Below are 23,570 nucleotides of genomic sequence, written 5' to 3'. Positions count from 1 at the left end.
CATGCCCCCTACTGGGGACATGGCCTGCAACCCAGGCATGTGCCTTGACTGGGAATCAAACTGGTGACCCTTTGGTTCACAGGCCAGCACTGAGTCCACTGAGCCACACCAGCCAGAGCCAGATTTCTTAAATACAACACAAAAGGACAATAAGCCATTTCTTAAATACAACACAAAAGCCATAATAAATAATTTTGATAAAATGCACTTCAGCACAATAAAAACATTTGAAAATAGATTTTATTTATTTAATTTTTAGAGAGGGGGTAACAGAGGGAGAAAGAGAGGGAGAGAAACATTGAAATGGGAGAGATACATTGATTGGTTGCCACTTTCACACCCCCAATAGGGGACCTGGCCCACAACCCAGGCATGTGCTCTGACTGGGATTCAAACCAGTGACCTCTTGGTTTGCAGGTGGGTGCTCAATCCACTGAGCCACACCAGCCAGAGTCAACTAAAGACTTTGGATGAGAATCAAACTTTTAAGAAAATGAAACGGCTGCTCTGGTTTCATATACATGTGAATCCCAAGTTTCCCACAAATATAGTGTAAATCATTATAGAAAAAGACTAGAAGGAAACACACTAATATATATTAGGAGTGATTATTTCAGAGGATTGAAATTGTGGGTGATTTTAAAGTTCTTATTCAAAATCCTGCATACATTTTATAATCTGAAGGGAGATCATTACCAAAAAAAATCGATTGATTTTTCTTATACTTCCTTTAATATTTAGAGGGAGGAGAAAGAGAGGGAGAGAAGCATTGATACAAGAGAGAAACATCAATCGGTGGCCTTCCATATGCCCCCAAACGGGGACCGAACCCACAACCCAGGCATTTGCACTGATCAGGAATCGAACCGACAACCTCTCAGTTTGTGGGGCGATGCCCGCATCAGCTGGGGCATACTTATTGACTTTTTGTTTTTTTGAGCCACATCAGCTGGGGCATACTTATTGCTTTTATTTTATTTTTGAGAGAGAGGGCGGGGGTGGAGAGGGAGAGAAACATTGATGTGAGAGACAGAAACCTCGGAAGTCTTGATTGGTTGCCTCTCGTATGCTCCCTGCCCGGGGATCAAACCCAAACCCACAACCTAGGTATGTGCCTTATTTGAGAATCAAACACAAAACCTTTTGGTGTATGGGACGAGACTCCAACCAGCTGAGCCACCTGGCCAGGGTAAGGATTCGTGATATCGAGCATCTTTTAATGTGCTTGTTGGCCATTGGTGTATCTTTTTTTTGGAGAAACGTCTATTCAAGTCCTTTGTGCATTTGTGAATATTGTTGTTATTGTTGAGTTTTAAGAGTTCACTACTTATTCTGGATATTAACCCCTTATCAGATATGTAACATGAAGATATTTTCTCCAATTTTGTGGGTTGCCTTTTTACTCTGTTGGTAGTATCTTTCGATGAACAAAAACACCTTTTAAATTTTCATGAACTTCGATTTATCTATGTTTTCTTTTGCTACCTGTGTCTTGGTGTAATACCCAAGAAATCACTGTCAAATCCAAAGTCATGAAGATTTTGTCCTATGTTTTTGTCCAATAACTTTATAGTTTACCTTTTATATTTAGGTCTTCAATCTATTTTTGATTATTTTTTGTAGATGGTGTGTTAACTACAAAAAGGCCAACTGCATTCTTTTTCATGTGGATGGGTATCCAGCCTTCCTAGTACTATTTGTTAAAAGGTCTGTCTTTTTCCAAGAACAGTCTTGAAACCCTTGTCAAAAATCACTTGGCCATGCATTTGAGGGCTATTCAAGGCTCTCCTGCTCCATTCCACTGGTCTACGTAGCTGTCTTTATGCCGGTACCCACTGCTTTGATTACTGTACTTTTGCTATAAAGAAGTCTGAGTCCTCTACCCATGTCCTTTTTTCTCAAGATTTTCTCTATTCAGGTTCCCTTGAGAACCCCTATGAATTTTGAGATGGGTTTTTCTATTTCAGCAAAAACTCATTGAGATTTTCATTGGGATTGCACTGAATTCTGTAAACTATTTTGGGTACTATTGACATCTTAGATATATCGTCATGACCATGGGATGTCTGTCCATTTATTTGTGTCTTTAATGTCTTTCAGCAATGGTTTGTAGTTTTCATTGTACATGTCCTTCACCTCCTTGGTTAATTCCTAAGTAGTTTATTACTTTTGGTGACGTTGTTTCCTTAATTTCATTTTCAGATTGTTCGTTGTTAATGTAGGGAAATGCAATTGATAGTGTGTGTTGGCTATGTATACTGAATTTAGAAAATCCATTTAACAATTTTTATTGTTTTAACAATTTTGGAGGGGATCCTTAGGGGAGTCTATCGTATATTCTATATTTTTTGAAGTGTCAAACAAAAACTTTTAAGTACAGTGCAAAGTTCAGTTTTTTTCCTGAGCCATTTACAAGTAAGTTGCCAACAGGCTGCCTCTTCACCTTCAACTACTTTACTCTGTAGTTTGTACAAAAAAAGAGAGACAGAGAGACACAGAGAGAGAGAGAGAATATTCCGGGCCACTAACTGCTCATTCATTCTCATGCACCAGAGGTGGCACAGGCACCAAGGTGCCTAACTGAGAGGTCGGCGGGGAGGCCAGTCACACTGGGAGCCGGCACCACAGCCTCTGGATCGCAGCTGAACGTGCCACTAGAGGGCTGGCTTTCACAAGCACAGCCTGCAAAAAGACCTGCTAGAGCCATTATATAGATAGTACTGTATGTATCCAAGCAGGATACATACTACCGGGGGACCTTGTGCTGCTCATGCTACGAACAGGTGGACCCATCTGCTACTCAGAGGATTTGAATCCCTGGGCCTTCCAATCTTACGCCCTCCCTCCATGTGCACTTTCCATGAATATATATATATAAGTATATAGGACACCTCTATATGACCTTTGTATTGACCAGAAGATTTACAGGGAACTATGGAAGGCAGGAATGTTTGAACACATGTCTCTGCAGACAGATGAAGGTGAACACAGTATTGAAATGCGTTTGCCTTACACAGCTAAAGCCATGGAAAGCCGTAAGGATGAATTTACCATTATCTCCGTACTAGCTGTAGCTCTGGGTGAGTTAAAGGGATAGGAATTTGGAAAACTTTTCGGTAAATATCTAGCAGATCATAGTGATCTCTTTGTGGTTTCTTCTGACTTCTGCCACTGGAGCCAAAGGTTCCGTTACAGTTACTATGATGAATCCTAGGAAGAGATTTATAGATCCACTGAACGTCTAGGTAAAATGGGTATGAGGGTTATAGAACAATTAGACCCTGTATCTTTAAGCAATTACTTGAAGAAATACCATAATACTATATGTGGAAGACATCCCATTGGGATATTATTAAATGCTATTACAGAGCTCCAGAAGAATGGGATGAATATGAGCTGTTCTCCGCCCCCCGAATTAAGCCCCGTCAGGCCAGTGCAGAAACTGGCAAGACAGTTCAGCGAGTCGTCCTGCCGGAGCACCCACGGTCCACAGAAGCTCTGACTCCTCAGGGATGCCACCTGCATGCTCCTACTCCTGTTTGGGGTGCCAGCCTAGCCCTTACCAAGACACCGGTCATGGTTTGCGGGGATTCTGAAACCTAAAACCAATAGGAAGTTTCTCTTCTTTTCTAACAGGTGTAGTCCTTCCTTAATTTCAACTCATTAAAAAAATGCTTTATAGTTTGGGGCAGCGGAAGGAGGGCTGACACGAAATATTTTGACAAGAGGACAATGTAACGGTCCCGTTGTGGCAGTTTTTAAAAAGCAACTTGTAGCCCTGGCTGGTGTGGCTCAGTGCATAGAGCTCCGGCCTGTGAACCAAAAGGTTGCCGGTTCGATTCCCAGTGTGGTGCACATGACTGCGTTGCAGACCAGGTCCCCAGCGGGGGGCCGCGTGAGATGCAACCACACGTTGATGTTTCTCTCCCTCCCTTACCCTCTCTAAAGATACCTAAGTAAAGTGTAACTTGTAAAGCATTGGCGGTATCCTCAATTTGCACTCGTTGCAGACTTGTGCACATATTTTCCGCTTTCAGAATAGTTTTTGCAAATGGTACGCAAACAAGAGGTGGAAGCTTTTTAATTAAAAAAAAAAAATTGCCTTTATCCATGATCTGTATGAGAATATAATCAATCCCCAATTATAGTCAATAACTGCCCGTGTTATTGACAGATATCTTCTATTTTAGTTGCTAATAAAAACTACTCAAAATAGTGAACTCAAAAAAATTAAAAAAAAAAAAAGACACAGAAAGGAAGAAAAGAACATTCTGCACTGTCCACATGGTAAAACAAACGTGAAAGTCGAGAACTTCAAGCATGGGTCACTACCTAATCACTGTTTAGTCCGCAGAACCCAACCACCTTTGCCAGATATGCCAAAGTCTTGTTTTTCACTGAATTTTTTTGTTTTGGAAATCCGTAAGTGTGGTTATGTTACCTGTACAATTTTTTTTTTTAAAGATTTTATTTATCTTTAGAGAGGGGAAGGGAGGGAGAGAGGGAGAGAAACAACGTGTGGCCGCCTCTGGAGCGCCCCCCACCGGGGACCCAGCCCGCAACCCAGTCATGCGCCCGGAACGGGAACCGAACCGGCGACCCCCTGATCCGCAGGCCGGCGCTCAGTCCCCTGAGTCCCACCAGCCAGGGCCTTTACAAATTTTTTTAATGTTCATAAACTATATCACACAAATAAAATAAAAATTAATTCATTTAACAATGAGCTCTGACTACCAGTGAACGGCAGACTTTCTCAGGTGTGCAGCTGAGCAAGGGGAGCCCTCATTCCGACTGCCCACCCAGAAATACTTTCAGAAGGGAGGGGCGATACAGGTGGAGGTTTGCAAAGTGCAAAAAAGTTCAGGTCCTGAAAGAGCTCCATCCGCTCCCTGCCTTTGGGGCGTCCCACAGGATTCTGCCCTCCTCCGCGGGCAAAATCGGGTACAACAGGACTCCTGCACAGATCGCTAAGATTGCAACGTCCGTAGCGGCCACCAGGGGATGACAAGTTACCCGTTTCTCAAGGGCCGAAGCGCGAAAAGCACCCCACCAGAGCCGGGTCCGGGCGTTCCCGGGACCCACAGTTTGGGACGGGCACGCTGCCACCGGGGCGGCTCCATCCACAGCCCAGACACGCACGCACCGGGTGGGACTCCGGGCGCGTGCGGGGGCCGGGGTGCCCCCACCGCAGAGGCCTTTCGGCGGGGACCCAGAGACCACGCCCCCCGCCGCCCCCGCCCGCCCCCGGCCCCCAGACGATCGCCCCCGGCGGTCGGGGGTGAGCTGGGCGTCTGTCTGTCTTGATCGCACCCTCCCCTCCCCCTTCCGAAACACTCGGCGGAGCCGAGGGGGAAGAGTGTGGGCGCGGGGCCCGCCACCGCAGCGGGGACGCGGCAGCCCGGCCCGCCCCGGCCCGCCCCGGCCCGCCCCGCCCCGCGGGGGACCTGCCGCTTCAGTCCGCGTCCGCCCCGGGGCGCGCGCGGGCGGAGGTCTGTCCCGACGCAGGGACACAGGGGAGGACGGCGACGCCCCGATCCGCTCCCCGCCGCGACCCGCCCGAGCGCCCCCCCGGCACCCAGGGGCCCGGGGAGCGCGGAGAGGCGGGGACCGGAGGGCGGCGCGGGGCCCTGAGAGATTTCTCGCCCCACGCCGGCGAGGCGGGGTGTCCGAGAGACCCGGCGTGCGGCTTCACCAAGTGCTTCGGGAGCACCGGCCAGAGGCGCGTCCCCGCACCTCGCGCCGCTCCTTCGGCGTCCAGACCGGACGGGCCTGGCAGGTCCGGGCCCGGATCCCGCCTCGGCCGCGGAACCGCTGCGGGGCCCTAGTCGGCGACCTCCCCCTCCCAACTGCTTTCCTCGCCCGCGCGAAGGAGACACAGACACAGGGGAGGCGCTCGAGGAGGGGCCAAGCCTTTATTCGCCTGCCGGTCCCGGGCTCCGCTCCCCGCCGGGCTCAGAAGATCTTCAGCGACTGCAGCTGCAGGTCCCCGCCCACCTCGGCGACGCGCACGCGCCCCGGCGGGAGGCGGTAGCGGAAGTGGTGGTACTCCGCGTCCCCGACCACCGCCTGCGGGCCGGGCGCGCGCGTCAGTCCCGGCTGCCCAGGCCGCCGCCGGCCGGCGCCCGGCGCCCCGGGCAGCCGCGCCCCGCGCCGGGCCCCAAGTCCCCAGTGGGGACACGCGCGAGGCTGCCCTCGAAGCCCCCGTCCCGAGGACCGTTGGCCCCCCCCAGTGCTTACTAAGTGTTGGCGGCGGGCCGGGTGTTACTGGCCCGAACCCGGCGCCCGCGGCCCCAGCGCGGTGAACGGCTGGGCGGTGCAGGGACCGCGGCGGCCGCTCCTTCCTGGGCTTGTTTCTGGGCCCTGTCTCCCAGCCCATCCTTGCCCCCGGGGCACAGGCCCAACCTCAGGCGCAGATGAACGGGGAGCGGGGTCTGGGGTGGAAGTGGGGGCCACGCCTCGCCGCTAGGACACCCTCCCTCCCTCCGGACACTTCCCTCTTACTGGCTTTGTCCTTGCCCCTGCAACATACCTGCCCCTCTGACACTACTGAGGTCGCTCCAGGAGAGGGAGAGCGATGAGGACGCCCCGCCCAGCTGCCCAGCTGCCCAGCTGCCCAGCTGCCCAGCCTCGCTGTGCCTTTGCTCCACAACTCCACCCAGGGCCTTGCCAGCCTTCCCCAACCCCAGGAGAGGGACCTGGGTCTTGGCGCCCACCCCCGTGGCAGTGTCGCACCTTGAAGCCTTCCTCAGTAGCGATGAGGAGCACTTCGAAGGGCTGCCCACGCTGAAAGGGAAGGCCGTGGCCGCGCTCCTCCTGGCCCCAGGCGCCGCGCTCCTTGGTGTTGAAGACCACCACGGACTCGTCCAACCGGGGGTTGAAATGCAGGGCAGCCTCAGCACCCTCCTGGTCGCACAGCAGGTTTACATGAAACCTGGTGAATGGAGGGTGGGGGTGAGGGGTGGCAGGGAATAAACGTCAGGAGCCATGAACCACCCAGAGCACCAAGGGCCAATGAATCTTTAAGACTTAACACTGAGCACACCCAAATTGACAGGGACCAGAGTATGTCACACACCACAGCGGGTGTGGACTGGGGGACAAGGAACCCAGATTCCAGGCGGGACAAACACGTATTGGGCACACATCCGCCAAGCAAGGATCACCATGCTCTGGCCCGGGTCCCCCTCATTCCCAGGGTCTGGGAGCTGCCAAGGAGTCGTGGTGCTGATGACCAGGGCGCTCCAGAATCCCAGGGAACGCCCCCAATTCTCAAATGGCTGAGAACAATACCAGGGGCCCCAATATTTACGGGAACCGAACTTCCCAGGAAGCCTGAAGTTTCCAGACACAGGAAATCATACAATTTATTGTATAGGCCACCCAGACGGCCAGGGCACCTCCAGGTCACAGGACATGTTCCAGAGTCCCTGGCGACTCAGTTGGAAAGCCAGAGAACTATAGGTAGGAACCCCGAAATGGCTTTGGAGCCCCCAGATTCTTAGTGACCCGAGCTCCACGATCAGGGGGCACATTTATAAAAAGGACACATCAGATTCCAAAAGGTTGGTAATGGCCTGGGGATTCCAAACCCTGGCGGGCAAAGGTGGCCGTGGGCCCTCACCTCTGGGCCGTAAGGAGTCCGGGTGAGCTGGGCTGAGACCTCCCACCCCTTACCTCTGGAACCTGGGGTCACACTGGAGTCTCACCTGCTAGCGTTGTCGGGGACAACACCACGAATTCTCATCACGGTGCCCACTCTGACACCCTCCGGCAGCGAGGTCCTGTGGGGCACATTCTGCAAGAGCCCGGGTAGGAGGGGGCAAGTGACCCGGGGAGACCGAGGAGAGGGGCCGATGTTTCACCCCAGGGACAACGCGGCCAGGACCCAGACCAGCACAGTCAAGAGAGAAAGAAGCAAGGAGAGTGAGACCCAGGGAAAGAGTTGCTAAGTGAAGCGCAAGGAATTAAGAGAAAAATATTCAGAGAGGGAAACCAAGAGGAGGCACCAAGAGGACATGGGAGCAATGAGGTGGGTGGGTCCACCCGGAAGGCAGAGCCCCAGCACGGCACAGCACAGCCAGCCGACCACCCACTTTCTTCTTTGAAACAGGAGACCTCAGCCAGACCCCAGCCAGGCCCCTAGTCTGGTGCAGCCTTAGGTCCAAGACCCTCCGACCCTCAGGCCCTAGAGTACTCACAGAGCTCCCGGCCATGGCTGGGACGGTGGGACAGGCAACGGTGGTGGTGGTGGGTATGGCTGCTGGAACCTTAAGTAAAAGCAGGGCGTGGCAGGGCCTGATGACTCACCCCCCCTCTCTTTCCACACCCACCGCCCACACCTGGCACAGACCCTGGCCCTGGGGCTTGGGTGGCCCAGCACCCTCCCACCCTCCTCCACTCACTGAAGGTTCCCAGGTGAACTGCCCCTCTCCTTTGAGCTAATAATGACAGAAATAGTTAAAAATAATAATGATAACAACAACAGGAGCAAAGAAGACTCATTGAGCCACCATCTGTCCAGCCCTATCTTCCTGCTGCCTGGCACAGAGAAAGACCCATTTTGTCTTTGGAAACTTGAGTCCTGAGAGGCTAAGCCGGGGGTTGGAACTCCGACCCCTCCCTCCCAGGTTAGGACCTGCTGCGTGGGACTAAGGGTTTTTTCTCCCCCTGAAACTCCAGTTTATGCTTCTGGAACGTGACAGAAGCTCCAAGGGGCAGGATTTTTGCCTGACTTTCAATGCCGTGGTGCCCTGGTGCCCAGGGCAGTGCCTGGCACACAGTAAGTGCTCAGTAAATAGGGGCAAAAAAAGGAAAAGAAATAACAACCACTGTCATTTGCTAAGCCTCTGGGCCTGGCCCGCGCTTGCAAGAGACCGATGAGGGACGGGCATGGACCCCCCCAAACTCCCCGTTTTGCAGTCAAGGAGACTGAGGCTCAGAAAGGGGAAGCAATTCGCCCAATGCGCACAGCTGTGCAATACCATGGTGACTGTGTCTGTGGCTTTCTTCCTCCCCGGAAGCCCCTGTCTTGTTTATTCTGTGTCTGTGAATGCCCTAGGCCTCGGTGTCCCTCCATCTCTCCCTGTCTCTGACCTGGCCTTCCGTGAGCTCCTGCCCTGTTTCTCTCGCTTGTTCCACATCCCAGAACTACTACCACTCTCCCAACTAATTTCAGGACAAGGGGTGGAGTGTGTGTGGGGGGGAGGGGGTGGTCCTAGGACCTACGCACCCCCAGACCAAGGGAGAGAACACTGTGAGACGCCCCCCCCCATCCAGGCCCATTTCCAGCCCCCATAGCCCAAGATGCTAGAGAAATCCAGGACAGGAAGAGTGGGGCAGGGAGCGGGGAGAATGCTGAAAGACGGCTCTGGAAGTTGAGGGAGAGGAGGGGTGGGGCAACTAGGCAGAAACCCCTGCTATAGCCTAGCAGCCCTCCTCTCCTTTTTCACCCCTTCGCTGTCGCCCCATCCTGCCTCACCCCACAGAAGGAAGAGGCCTGGGGCAGGGAAGGCTCCGGAATGGAAACTTTGGGTGGAGACAAGTAGATCCAGCACCTCCCGCACCAGCACCGCCCTCCCACACTCCCCCCAGGCCTCCCAGACCCTCCCCAGGTGCTGGTGCAGGTGGGGCAGCAAGGGCCTTGGTGAGGGAGGATGGGCAGCTGCATTTAGGTGAGGGCTGCAAAGCTCCCCAAACTCCCCATTTTGCAGAGAAGGAAACTCAGGCCTAGAGAGGGGTCTCCTCTCAGCCAAGGCCCCCCAGCCAGGAGGGGGCCAGGCCCGGGCTGGAGTCCGGGGCTGTGGGCCAAGGGCATGTCATCACAATTTAAACGGAAAGGATGGCGGGGTTCGAGGTTGTAGCCCCAACAGCTTGGGGTGGAGACATCCCCAGAATGATGGGCTCCACGGCTCCGACCAATGAGGGCGACCATTTCTTGTTCCATCTGTACTGCTACTGTATCCTAATGACACATCTCCCAGATTGCCTCACCGTGGCTGGATATTTCTTCACAGGCTGTCAACCTGCAAGTCCAAACTTGACTTTGGTGTGGGGCCAGATGCTTGCTTTCAAATCTGCGACCAGTGGGATTTCTGGTTCGTGTCTGATAACCCGTGATGATTCTTGTTCATTTGTGTAGACTATCTTCATATCGGTGCTGGAAATACGTTTTCGGGAGCATTGTTTTTCACTTCCCAATAAGTAGTGAATGTATTTATTTCCCAAGACCCTTTACTCCCAAGCTCTACACCACATTCGTGAATCGCGTGGATTTTGCAGAATACTTCGACGAGCTTTGTCGAATACATAGACCACCTGTGCAGCCACCGCCCCAACCCAGCTGCTTCCAGTCCCGGAAACAACAGCCCCCCGCCACCTGCCCCAGGACACCATGTCCCCCCTCAGCGTTCCGCAGGCTCAAGTTCATTTGCTGTGGAAATAAAGAAGAGGGGTGGCCAGCAGGCTGAGTTTGCTGACTTTCGCCCTCCTTCAGGAAAGAATTCTGCTGGGAAGGAGCTAAGTGTACGCACAGTCGTTGCAGGAGTTGAAACCTCACGCTCTGTCAGTGTCAGCTTCCTGGTGATTTGGAGCTGTGTTTTCGCGCACAGTGGAGATAATCCAGGGGCTGCTTCGGTTTTGTCCATGAACTCTCAAAAAAAAAAAAACAAACCCCAAAAAACCCAAAACCAAACAACAACAACAACAAACCAACAAAAAACAAAAATGCAAAAACAGAAAATGATACATTCAAAAATGTGACTTTTTTTCTTAAGTGAGGAAGCCCACTTGGGAACCTTAATTTCTATTTAAAAATATAGTAAGTTGTACCAATGCAGTCCCTGCCAAGGTCATCCTTTTCTGTCATGTTTTGTTGCTTAATAAATTTATTTCATTAAACCCTCTTCAATATTTTAGGCTGCATGGAGGAATTTTGCTTTAGATTAAATTTGAAGTACTTCCATTGCCCAATGAAGTCTCCAAGTCAGGAATTCTTGGAATTCCCATGCTCGAGTTGCCAATACGCCATTGCCCCTCCTTCTCCTCCTCTTCCGTCCTTCCTTTCCTTCCTCCGTCGGACTCTTGGGCCCTACAGCCCTTAGGTGGGTGAGCAAGGGCTGCATCCCTGGGGGTAGGGAGGCCACGTGGGCCTGAGTGGGCTCTTCCCTCGGGTCTGCGTCCAGCTGGGGCGACAGAGGAGCAGGTGAGCAGGAGGCTCAGCAGAGGGCTGACCCTCAGGATGTGGGGCTGGGGGGTAAAGAGGGCAGCAGGAGAGGGGGCACCCAGCCCCCAGCAGGGAAGAGGTGTCTGTGCAGGGGCAGGGCCCACTGAGAGGTGCTACATCCAGCAGGGCCAGGAGGGGGTCCCCCGGGGAGGAAGTGCCTGGTGCCTGGTCGGTGTCAGGATGGCAGACCAGGGCCGCTCTCTCGCACTCACCGGAGTGGGCTACAGGTACGGAAAAGGGGCAAAGACCATGAACGTGTGACCTTGGGTTGGAATTAGAGGGGTACTTTTGAGCTAATAATTTCATGACTGGGCATTTATTTGGGGGTGGGGACAATGTTTCCTTTTTAGTAAAGTGTTTATTGTGTTAAATTATAAGTAACATAATACTTACCTCGTAACCATTTTTGAACTTACTCAAGTTTATTCTGTGCGTTTTTAAGTCCTTCCCTGTTGTCCCACACCGCCACACCGTCTATCTCCAGACGTTTGCACCTTCCCCGACCCACATCCAGTCTCCGCACCGGCAGGTACCGGACGCGCTGAACATCACTCCCCACTCCCCACTCCCTACTCCCCACTCCCAGCCCCGCCCTCCGCCCCGCCCTGCCCCTGGCCACCACCATTCTACTTTCTGTCCCCGTGAACGTGACTACGCCAGGGACCTTGGATGGATGGAATCCTACAGTATGTGCCCTTCTGTGACTGATGAGCATAAATACATAAAAAGAGTAGTAAATACAGATGGATAAAACGTGTGTGGATGTTGAGGCTGGCAAAATACGCCAGCCCAAAATAAGCCCTTTGACATAAGGACTATTCGAGCTAAAGGGACTTGCAAAACAGCAGGTACCAGAAGGGCATTCCTGTCTCCCCTTTTCTTCTTGAAATCGGGAATTGAAAACTCCCTTGTGAAAAACGCCCGTCCAGAAGGAAAGTGCTAGAAGGAAGGTCACAGGCTTTTCATCACAGTGAGACTCTAGAGGACTGTGTACAAATGGACCGTGTGAAAATAATTCTTATCTTCCCTCAGCCTCCCTGCACATCAATTTAGTTACTTTTCCACAATTGCCCCTAGTGTTGAACTTGATAGAAAGGCCTGTGGGAAAGACGTGAATACTTCAAATTTAATCTAAAGCAAAATTCCTCCATGCAGCCTAAAATATTGAAGAGGGTTTAATGAAATAAATTTATTAAGCAACAAAACATGACAGAAAAGGATGACCTTGGCAGGGACTGCATTGGTACAACTTACTATATTTTTAAATAGAAATTAAGGTTCCCAAGTGGGCTTCCTCACTTAAGAAAAAAAGTCACATTTTTGAATGTATCATTTTCTGTTTTTGCATTTTTGTTTTTTGTTGGTTTGTTGTTGTTGTTGTTTGGTTTTGGGTTTTTTGGGGGTTTGTTTTTTTTTTTTTGAGAGTTCATGGACAAAACCGAAGCAGCCCCTGGATTATCTCCACTGTGCGCGAAAACACAGCTCCAAATCACCAGGAAGCTGACACTGACAGAGCGTGAGGTTTCAACTCCTGCAACGACTGTGCGTACACTTAGCTCCTTCCCAGCAGAATTCTTTCCTGAAGGAGGGCGAAAGTCAGCAAACTCAGCCTGCTGGCCACCCCTCTTCTTTATTTCCACAGCAAATGAACTTGAGCCTGCGGAACGCTGAGGGGGGACATGGTGTCCTGGGGCAGGTGGCGGGGGGCTGTTGTTTCCGGGACTGGAAGCAGCTGGGTTGGGGCGGTGGCTGCACAGGTGGTCTATGTATTCGACAAAGCTCGTCGAAGTATTCTGCAAAATCCACGCGATTCACGAATGTGGTGTAGAGCTTGGGAGTAAAGGGTCTTGGGAAATAAATACATTCACTACTTATTGGGAAGTGAAAAACAATGCTCCCGAAAACGTATTTCCAGCACCGATATGAAGATAGTCTACACAAATGAACAAGAATCATCACGGGTTATCAGACACGAACCAGAAATCCCACTGGTCGCAGATTTGAAAGCAAGCATCTGGCCCCACACCAAAGTCAAGTTTGGACTTGCAGGTTGACAGCCTGTGAAGAAATATCCAGCCACGGTGAGGCAATCTGGGAGATGTGTCATTAGGATACAGTAGCAGTACAGATGGAACAAGAAATGGTCGCCCTCATTGGTCGGAGCCGTGGAGCCCATCATTCTGGGGATGTCTCCACCCCAAGCTGTTGGGGCTACAACCTCGAACCCCGCCATCCTTTCCGTTTAAATTGTGATGACATGCCCTTGGCCCACAGCCCCGGACTCCAGCCCGGGCCTGGCCCCCTCCTGGCTGGGGGGCCTTGGCTGAGAGGAGACCCCTCTCTAGGCCTGAGTTTCCTTCTCTGCAAAATGGGGAGTTTGGGGAGCTTTGCAGCCCTCACCTAAATGCAGCTGCCCATCCTCCCTCACCAAGGCCCTTGCTGCCCCACCTGCACCAGCACCTGGGGAGGGTCTGGGAGGCCTGGGGGGAGTGTGGGAGGGCGGTGCTGGTGCGGGAGGTGCTGGATCTACTTGTCTCCACCCAAAGTTTCCATTCCGGAGCCTTCCCTGCCCCAGGCCTCTTCCTTCTGTGGGGTGAGGCAGGATGGGGCGACAGCGAAGGGGTGAAAAAGGAGAGGAGGGCTGCTAGGCTATAGCAGGGGTTTCTGCCTAGTTGCCCCACCCCTCCTCTCCCTCAACTTCCAGAGCCGTCTTTCAGCATTCTCCCCGCTCCCTGCCCCACTCTTCCTGTCCTGGATTTCTCTAGCATCTTGGGCTATGGGGGCTGGAAATGGGCCTGGATGGGGGGGGGCGTCTCACAGTGTTCTCTCCCTTGGTCTGGGGGTGCGTAGGTCCTAGGACCACCCCCTCCCCCCCACACACACTCCACCCCTTGTCCTGAAATTAGTTGGGAGAGTGGTAGTAGTTCTGGGATGTGGAACAAGCGAGAGAAACAGGGCAGGAGCTCACGGAAGGCCAGGTCAGAGACAGGGAGAGATGGAGGGACACCGAGGCCTAGGGCATTCACAGACACAGAATAAACAAGACAGGGGCTTCCGGGGAGGAAGAAAGCCACAGACACAGTCACCATGGTATTGCACAGCTGTGCGCATTGGGCGAATTGCTTCCCCTTTCTGAGCCTCAGTCTCCTTGACTGCAAAACGGGGAGTTTGGGGGGGTCCATGCCCGTCCCTCATCGGTCTCTTGCAAGCGCGGGCCAGGCCCAGAGGCTTAGCAAATGACAGTGGTTGTTATTTCTTTTCCTTTTTTTGCCCCTATTTACTGAGCACTTACTGTGTGCCAGGCACTGCCCTGGGCACCAGGGCACCACGGCATTGAAAGTCAGGCAAAAATCCTGCCCCTTGGAGCTTCTGTCACGTTCCAGAAGCATAAACTGGAGTTTCAGGGGAGAAAAAAACCCTTAGTCCCACGCAGCAGGTCCTAACCTGGGAGGGAGGGGTCGGAGTTCCAACCCCCGGCTTAGCCTCTCAGGACTCAAGTTTCCAAAGACAAAATGGGTCTTTCTCTGTGCCAGGCAGCAGGAAGATAGGGCTGGACAGATGGTGGCTCAATGAGTCTTCTTTGCTCCTGTTGTTGTTATCATTATTATTTTTAACTATTTCTGTCATTATTAGCTCAAAGGAGAGGGGCAGTTCACCTGGGAACCTTCAGTGAGTGGAGGAGGGTGGGAGGGTGCTGGGCCACCCAAGCCCCAGGGCCAGGGTCTGTGCCAGGTGTGGGCGGTGGGTGTGGAAAGAGAGGGGGGTGAGTCATCAGGCCCTGCCACGCCCTGCTTTTACTTAAGGTTCCAGCAGCCATACCCACCACCACCACCGTTGCCTGTCCCACCGTCCCAGCCATGGCCGGGAGCTCTGTGAGTACTCTAGGGCCTGAGGGTCGGAGGGTCTTGGACCTAAGGCTGCACCAGACTAGGGGCCTGGCTGGGGTCTGGCTGAGGTCTCCTGTTTCAAAGAAGAAAGTGGGTGGTCGGCTGGCTGTGCTGTGCCGTGCTGGGGCTCTGCCTTCCGGGTGGACCCACCCACCTCATTGCTCCCATGTCCTCTTGGTGCCTCCTCTTGGTTTCCCTCTCTGAATATTTTTCTCTTAATTCCTTGCGCTTCACTTAGCAACTCTTTCCCTGGGTCTCACTCTCCTTGCTTCTTTCTCTCTTGACTGTGCTGGTCTGGGTCCTGGCCGCGTTGTCCCTGGGGTGAAACATCGGCCCCTCTCCTCGGTCTCCCCGGGTCACTTGCCCCCTCCTACCCGGGCTCTTGCAGAATGTGCCCCACAGGACCTCGCTGCCGGAGGGTGTCAGAGTGGGCACCGTGATGAGAATTCGTGGTGTTGTCCCCGACAACGCTAGCAGGTGAGACTCCAGTGTGACCCCAGGTTCCAGAGGTAAGGGGTGGGAGGTCTCAGCCCAGCTCACCCGGACTCCTTACGGCCCAGAGGTGAGGGCCCACGGCCACCTTTGCCCGCCAGGGTTTGGAATCCCCAGGCCATTACCAACCTTTTGGAATCTGATGTGTCCTTTTTATAAATGTGCCCCCTGATCGTGGAGCTCGGGTCACTAAGAATCTGGGGGCTCCAAAGCCATTTCGGGGTTCCTACCTATAGTTCTCTGGCTTTCCAACTGAGTCGCCAGGGACTCTGGAACATGTCCTGTGACCTGGAGGTGCCCTGGCCGTCTGGGTGGCCTATACAATAAATTGTATGATTTCCTGTGTCTGGAAACTTCAGGCTTCCTGGGAAGTTCGGTTCCCGTAAATATTGGGGCCCCTGGTATTGTTCTCAGCCATTTGAGAATTGGGGGCGTTCCCTGGGATTCTGGAGCGCCCTGGTCATCAGCACCACGACTCCTTGGCAGCTCCCAGACCCTGGGAATGAGGGGGACCCGGGCCAGAGCATGGTGATCCTTGCTTGGCGGATGTGTGCCCAATACGTGTTTGTCCCGCCTGGAATCTGGGTTCCTTGTCCCCCAGTCCACACCCGCTGTGGTGTGTGACATACTCTGGTCCCTGTCAATTTGGGTGTGCTCAGTGTTAAGTCTTAAAGATTCATTGGCCCTTGGTGCTCTGGGTGGTTCATGGCTCCTGACGTTTATTCCCTGCCACCCCTCACCCCCACCCTCCATTCACCAGGTTTCATGTAAACCTGCTGTGCGACCAGGAGGGTGCTGAGGCTGCCCTGCATTTCAACCCCCCGGTTGGACGAGTCCGTGGTGGTCTTCAACACCAAGGAGCGCGGCGCCTGGGGCCAGGAGGAGCGCGGCCACGGCCTTCCCTTTCAGCGTGGGCAGCCCTTCGAAGTGCTCCTCATCGCTACTGAGGAAGGCTTCAAGGTGCGACACTGCCACGGGGGTGGGCGCCAAGACCCAGGTCCCTCTCCTGGGGTTGGGGAAGGCTGGCAAGGCCCTGGGTGGAGTTGTGGAGCAAAGGCACAGCGAGGCTGGGCAGCTGGGCAGCTGGGCAGCTGGGCAGCTGGGCGGGGCGTCCTCATCGCTCTCCCTCTCCTGGAGCGACCTCAGTAGTGTCAGAGGGGCAGGTATGTTGCAGGGGCAAGGACAAAGCCAGTAAGAGGGAAGTGTCCGGAGGGAGGGAGGGTGTCCTAGCGGCGAGGCGTGGCCCCCACTTCCACCCCAGACCCCGCTCCCCGTTCATCTGCGCCTGAGGTTGGGCCTGTGCCCCGGGGGCAAGGATGGGCTGGGAGACAGGGCCCAGAAACAAGCCCAGGAAGGAGCGGCCGCCGCGGTCCCTGCACCGCCCAGCCGTTCACCGCGCTGGGGCCGCGGGCGCCGGGTTCGGGCCAGTAACACCCGGCCCGCCGCCAACACTTAGTAAGCACTGGGGGGGCCAACGGTCCTCGGGACGGGGGCTTCGAGGGCAGCCTCGCGCGTGTCCCCACTGGGGACTTGGGGCCCGGCGCGGGGCGCGGCTGCCCGGGGCGCCGGGCGCCGGCCGGCGGCGGCCTGGGCAGCCGGGACTGACGCGCGCGCCCGGCCCGCAGGCGGTGGTCGGGGACGCGGAGTACCACCACTTCCGCTACCGCCTCCCGCCGGGGCGCGTGCGCGTCGCCGAGGTGGGCGGGGACCTGCAGCTGCAGTCGCTGAAGATCTTCTGAGCCCGGCGGGGAGCGGAGCCCGGGACCGGCAGGCGAATAAAGGCTTGGCCCCTCCTCGAGCGCCTCCCCTGTGTCTGTGTCTCCTTCGCGCGGGCGAGGAAAGCAGTTGGGAGGGGGAGGTCGCCGACTAGGGCCCCGCAGCGGTTCCGCGGCCGAGGCGGGATCCGGGCCCGGACCTGCCAGGCCCGTCCGGTCTGGACGCCGAAGGAGCGGCGCGAGGTGCGGGGACGCGCCTCTGGCCGGTGCTCCCGAAGCACTTGGTGAAGCCGCACGCCGGGTCTCTCGGACACCCCGCCTCGCCGGCGTGGGGCGAGAAATCTCTCAGGGCCCCGCGCCGCCCTCCGGTCCCCGCCTCTCCGCGCTCCCCGGGCCCCTGGGTGCCGGGGGGGCGCTCGGGCGGGTCGCGGCGGGGAGCGGATCGGGGCGTCGCCGTCCTCCCCTGTGTCCCTGCGTCGGGACAGACCTCCGCCCGCGCGCGCCCCGGGGCGGACGCGGACTGAAGCGGCAGGTCCCCCGCGGGGCGGGGCGGGCCGGGGCGGGCCGGGCTGCCGCGTCCCCGCTGCGGTGGCGGGCCCCGCGCCCACACTCTTCCCCCTCGGCTCCGCCGAGTGTTTCGGAAGGGGGAGGGGAGGGTGCGATCAAGACAGACAGACGCCCAGCTCACCCCCGACCGCCGGGGGCGATCGTCTGGGGGCCGGGGGCGGGCGGGGGCGGCGGGGGGCGTGGTCTCTGGGTCCCCGCCGAAAGGCCTCTGCGGTGGGGGCACCCCGGCCCCCGCACGCGCCCGGAGTCCCACCCGGTGCGTGCGTGTCTGGGCTGTGGATGGAGCCGCCCCGGTGGCAGCGTGCCCGTCCCAAACTGTGGGTCCCGGGAACGCCCGGACCCGGCTCTGGTGGGGTGCTTTTCGCGCTTCGGCCCTTGAGAAACGGGTAGCTTGTCATCCCCTGGTGGCCGCTACGGACGTTGCAATCTTAGCGATCTGTGCAGGAGTCCTGTTGTACCCGATTTTGCCCGCGGAGGAGGGCAGAATCCTGTGGGACGCCCCAAAGGCAGGGAGCGGATGGAGCTCTTTCAGGACCTGAACTTTTTTGCACTTTGCAAACCTCCACCTGTATCGCCCCTCCCTTCTGAAAGTATTTCTGGGTGGGCAGTCGGAATGAGGGCTCCCCCTTGCTCAGCTGCACACCTGAGAAAGTCTGCCGTTCACTGGTAGTCAGAGCTCATTGTTAAATGAATTAATTTTTATTTTATTTGTGTGATATAGTTTATGAACATTAAAAAAATTTGTAAAGGCCCTGGCTGGTGGGACTCAGGGGACTGAGCGCCGGCCTGCGGATCAGGGGGTCGCCGGTTCGGTTCCCGTTCCGGGCGCATGACTGGGTTGCGGGCTGGGTCCCCGGTGGGGGGCGCTCCAGAGGCGGCCACACGTTGTTTCTCTCCCTCTCTCCCTCCCTTCCCCTCTCTAAAGATAAATAAAATCTTAAAAAAAAAAAAATTGTACAGGTAACATAACCACACTTACGGATTTCCAAAACAAAAAAATTCAGTGAAAAACAAGACTTTGGCATATCTGGCAAAGGTGGTTGGGTTCTGCGGACTAAACAGTGATTAGGTAGTGACCCATGCTTGAAGTTCTCGACTTTCACGTTTGTTTTACCATGTGGACAGTGCAGAATGTTCTTTTCTTCCTTTCTGTGTCTTTTTTTTTTTTTAATTTTTTTGAGTTCACTATTTTGAGTAGTTTTTATTAGCAACTAAAATAGAAGATATCTGTCAATAACACGGGCAGTTATTGACTATAATTGGGGATTGATTATATTCTCATACAGATCATGGATAAAGGCAATTTTTTTTTTTAATTAAAAAGCTTCCACCTCTTGTTTGCGTACCATTTGCAAAAACTATTCTGAAAGCGGAAAATATGTGCACAAGTCTGCAACGAGTGCAAATTGAGGATACCGCCAATGCTTTACAAGTTACACTTTACTTAGGTATCTTTAGAGAGGGTAAGGGAGGGAGAGAAACATCAACGTGTGGTTGCATCTCACGCGGCCCCCCGCTGGGGACCTGGTCTGCAACGCAGTCATGTGCACCACACTGGGAATCGAACCGGCAACCTTTTGGTTCACAGGCCGGAGCTCTATGCACTGAGCCACACCAGCCAGGGCTACAAGTTGCTTTTTAAAAACTGCCACAACGGGACCGTTACATTGTCCTCTTGTCAAAATATTTCGTGTCAGCCCTCCTTCCGCTGCCCCAAACTATAAAGCATTTTTTTAATGAGTTGAAATTAAGGAAGGACTACACCTGTTAGAAAAGAAGAGAAACTTCCTATTGGTTTTAGGTTTCAGAATCCCCGCAAACCATGACCGGTGTCTTGGTAAGGGCTAGGCTGGCACCCCAAACAGGAGTAGGAGCATGCAGGTGGCATCCCTGAGGAGTCAGAGCTTCTGTGGACCGTGGGTGCTCCGGCAGGACGACTCGCTGAACTGTCTTGCCAGTTTCTGCACTGGCCTGACGGGGCTTAATTCGGGGGCGGAGAACAGCTCATATTCATCCCATTCTTCTGGAGCTCTGTAATAGCATTTAATAATATCCCAATGGGATGTCTTCCACATATAGTATTATGGTATTTCTTCAAGTAATTGCTTAAAGATACAGGGTCTAATTGTTCTATAACCCTCATACCCATTTTACCTAGACGTTCAGTGGATCTATAAATCTCTTCCTAGGATTCATCATAGTAACTGTAACGGAACCTTTGGCTCCAGTGGCAGAAGTCAGAAGAAACCACAAAGAGATCACTATGATCTGCTAGATATTTACCGAAAAGTTTTCCAAATTCCTATCCCTTTAACTCACCCAGAGCTACAGCTAGTACGGAGATAATGGTAAATTCATCCTTACGGCTTTCCATGGCTTTAGCTGTGTAAGGCAAACGCATTTCAATACTGTGTTCACCTTCATCTGTCTGCAGAGACATGTGTTCAAACATTCCTGCCTTCCATAGTTCCCTGTAAATCTTCTGGTCAATACAAAGGTCATATAGAGGTGTCCTATATACTTATATATATATATTCATGGAAAGTGCACATGGAGGGAGGGCGTAAGATTGGAAGGCCCAGGGATTCAAATCCTCTGAGTAGCAGATGGGTCCACCTGTTCGTAGCATGAGCAGCACAAGGTCCCCGGTAGTATGTATCCTGCTTGGATACATACAGTACTATCTATATAATGGCTCTAGCAGGTCTTTTTGCAGGCTGTGCTTGTGAAAGCCAGCCCTCTAGTGGCACGTTCAGCTGCGATCCAGAGGCTGTGGTGCCGGCTCCCAGTGTGACTGGCCTCCCCGCCGACCTCTCAGTTAGGCACCTTGGTGCCTGTGCCACCTCTGGTGCATGAGAATGAATGAGCAGTTAGTGGCCCGGAATATTCTCTCTCTCTCTCTGTGTCTCTCTGTCTCTCTTTTTTTGTACAAACTACAGAGTAAAGTAGTTGAAGGTGAAGAGGCAGCCTGTTGGCAACTTACTTGTAAATGGCTCAGGAAAAAAACTGAACTTTGCACTGTACTTAAAAGTTTTTGTTTGACACTTCAAAAAATATAGAATATACGATAGACTCCCCTAAGGATCCCCTCCAAAATTGTTAAAACAATAAAAATTGTTAAATGGATTTTCTAAATTCAGTATACATAGCCAACACACACTATCAATTGCATTTCCCTACATTAACAACGAACAATCTGAAAATGAAATTAAGGAAACAACGTCACCAAAAGTAATAAACTACTTAGGAATTAACCAAGGAGGTGAAGGACATGTACAATGAAAACTACAAACCATTGCTGAAAGACATTAAAGACACAAATAAATGGACAGACATCCCATGGTCATGACGATATATCTAAGATGTCAATAGTACCCAAAATAGTTTACAGAATTCAGTGCAATCCCAATGAAAATCTCAATGAGTTTTTGCTGAAATAGAAAAACCCATCTCAAAATTCATAGGGGTTCTCAAGGGAACCTGAATAGAGAAAATCTTGAGAAAAAAGGACATGGGTAGAGGACTCAGACTTCTTTATAGCAAAAGTACAGTAATCAAAGCAGTGGGTACCGGCATAAAGACAGCTACGTAGACCAGTGGAATGGAGCAGGAGAGCCTTGAATAGCCCTCAAATGCATGGCCAAGTGATTTTTGACAAGGGTTTCAAGACTGTTCTTGGAAAAAGACAGACCTTTTAACAAATAGTACTAGGAAGGCTGGATACCCATCCACATGAAAAAGAATGCAGTTGGCCTTTTTGTAGTTAACACACCATCTACAAAAAATAATCAAAAATAGATTGAAGACCTAAATATAAAAGGTAAACTATAAAGTTATTGGACAAAAACATAGGACAAAATCTTCATGACTTTGGATTTGACAGTGATTTCTTGGGTATTACACCAAGACACAGGTAGCAAAAGAAAACATAGATAAATCGAAGTTCATGAAAATTTAAAAGGTGTTTTTGTTCATCGAAAGATACTACCAACAGAGTAAAAAGGCAACCCACAAAATTGGAGAAAATATCTTCATGTTACATATCTGATAAGGGGTTAATATCCAGAATAAGTAGTGAACTCTTAAAACTCAACAATAACAACAATATTCACAAATGCACAAAGGACTTGAATAGACGTTTCTCCAAAAAAAAGATACACCAATGGCCAACAAGCACATTAAAAGATGCTCGATATCACGAATCCTTACCCTGGCCAGGTGGCTCAGCTGGTTGGAGTCTCGTCCCATACACCAAAAGGTTTTGTGTTTGATTCTCAAATAGGGCACATACCTAGGTTGTGGGTTTGGGTTTGATCCCCGGGCAGGGAGCATACGAGAGGCAACCAATCAAGACTTCCGAGGTTTCTGTCTCTCACATCAATGTTTCTCTCCCTCTCCACCCCCGCCCTCTCTCTCAAAAATAAAATAAAAGCAATAAGTATGCCCCAGCTGATGTGGCTCAAAAAAACAAAAAGTCAATAAGTATGCCCCAGCTGATGCGGGCATCGCCCCACAAACTGAGAGGTTGTCGGTTCGATTCCTGATCAGTGCAAATGCCTGGGTTGTGGGTTCGGTCCCCGTTTGGGGGGCATATGGAAGGCCACCGATTGATGTTTCTCTCTTGTATCAATGCTTCTCTCCCTCTCTTTCTCCTCCCTCTAAATATTAAAGGAAGTATAAGAAAAATCAATCGATTTTTTTTGGTAATGATCTCCCTTCAGATTATAAAATGTATGCAGGATTTTGAATAAGAACTTTAAAATCACCCACAATTTCAATCCTCTGAAATAATCACTCCTAATATATATTAGTGTGTTTCCTTCTAGTCTTTTTCTATAATGATTTACAGTGTATATTTTGGGGAATACACACACACACACACACACACACATTTCCTTAGCCCCTGACATTAGTCACTGTGTTAACCATCTTTTCAACCCTTAAAAGGATCATCTGAGGTAGATACCCTTATTTTCTTATTTTGCAAACAAGACATCTCATCCAGAAGATTCAACGACTTGTTCAGGGTCACACAGGAAGACGGCCGAGGAGGCACAGAGCCAGGTGAATGCTATCCCACTGCTTGGGGTCTAAACTTCTGGGACATCGAGATTTATTTTCGTTTTTATAATCAACTTTACTTAGGTGTAATGTACATACAATAAAATCCACTCTTCCCAGGTGTACAGTTCCATGAGTTTTGGTAAATCCCCACGGCATGTCCCCGGCAGCTCCGTCAGGCCTCGGGGCGTTTCCTTCGGCCCTGAGCAGGTCCAGCCCGGGCACCTGGCAGCCACCGATCTGCTCTGTCATCACGAAGTGGTTTTTTCTGTCCTACAATTTTGTGTAAAGTAGGATCCATGTTCCTTTCCATCTTGTCCCTTTCTTTCAGCATAATTTTTTGAGGTTCCTTCATGTGTTTGCACGTATTAGTAAGTTATCCCTTGCAATCCGTCCTATTACCATACCACAGGTTGTTTATCCAGTTGGTGGACATTTGGGTTGATGAACATTTGAGTTGTTCCCAGAGTTGGTGGCTATGAATTAGGACCGTATGAACAAATCTTTCTGGGGACATATATTTTGGAAGGCAGCTATGCTCTCCACTATACCAGCAATGCCCCACGAGGGACATATGTTTTGATTCGTCCTGGGCAAATACCTAGGTGCTGAGTTGCTGGGTCATGT

General features: G+C 52.4%; 2 protein-coding genes and 2 pseudogenes across 2 annotated transcripts; 2 read left to right on the top strand and 2 right to left on the bottom strand.

Moving 5' to 3' along the window:
* Positions 1-2,051: 2,051 nt before the first annotated feature.
* On the top strand, positions 2,052-3,596 carry LOC129083045 (protein MEMO1-like; annotated as a pseudogene).
* Positions 3,597-5,952: 2,356 nt separating this feature from the next.
* LOC129083123 (galectin-7-like) lies at positions 5,953-8,240 on the bottom strand. The gene is made up of 4 exons (XM_054588908.1): positions 8,199-8,240; positions 7,707-7,795; positions 6,733-6,931; positions 5,953-6,066 (listed from the first exon to the last, which is right to left on the bottom strand). Exons 1-4 carry the CDS (start codon positions 8,211-8,213, stop codon positions 5,953-5,955), a joined length of 417 nt encoding a protein of 138 aa, XP_054444883.1. The 5' UTR covers positions 8,214-8,240.
* A 6,811-nt stretch (positions 8,241-15,051) lies between these two features.
* LGALS7 (galectin 7) lies at positions 15,052-17,339 on the top strand. Its single transcript, XM_054588907.1, is given in 5 exon segments — positions 15,052-15,093; positions 15,497-15,585; positions 16,361-16,418; positions 16,420-16,560; positions 17,226-17,339. Coding segments are annotated over 5 exon segments (417 nt in total). The 5' UTR covers positions 15,052-15,078.
* A 2,347-nt stretch (positions 17,340-19,686) lies between these two features.
* LOC129083044 (protein MEMO1-like) lies at positions 19,687-21,229 on the bottom strand (annotated as a pseudogene).
* Between the last annotated feature and the right edge of the window lie 2,341 nt (positions 21,230-23,570).

This window comes from Pteronotus mesoamericanus, unplaced genomic scaffold (assembly GCF_021234165.1).
Source record: "Pteronotus mesoamericanus isolate MK-2021 breed Mesoamerican mustached bat unplaced genomic scaffold, CSHL_Meso_final scaffold_165, whole genome shotgun sequence".
In the NCBI taxonomy this organism is placed as follows: Eukaryota; Metazoa; Chordata; class Mammalia; order Chiroptera; family Mormoopidae; genus Pteronotus; species Pteronotus mesoamericanus.
This window is presented reverse-complemented; position numbering and strand designations above follow the sequence as displayed.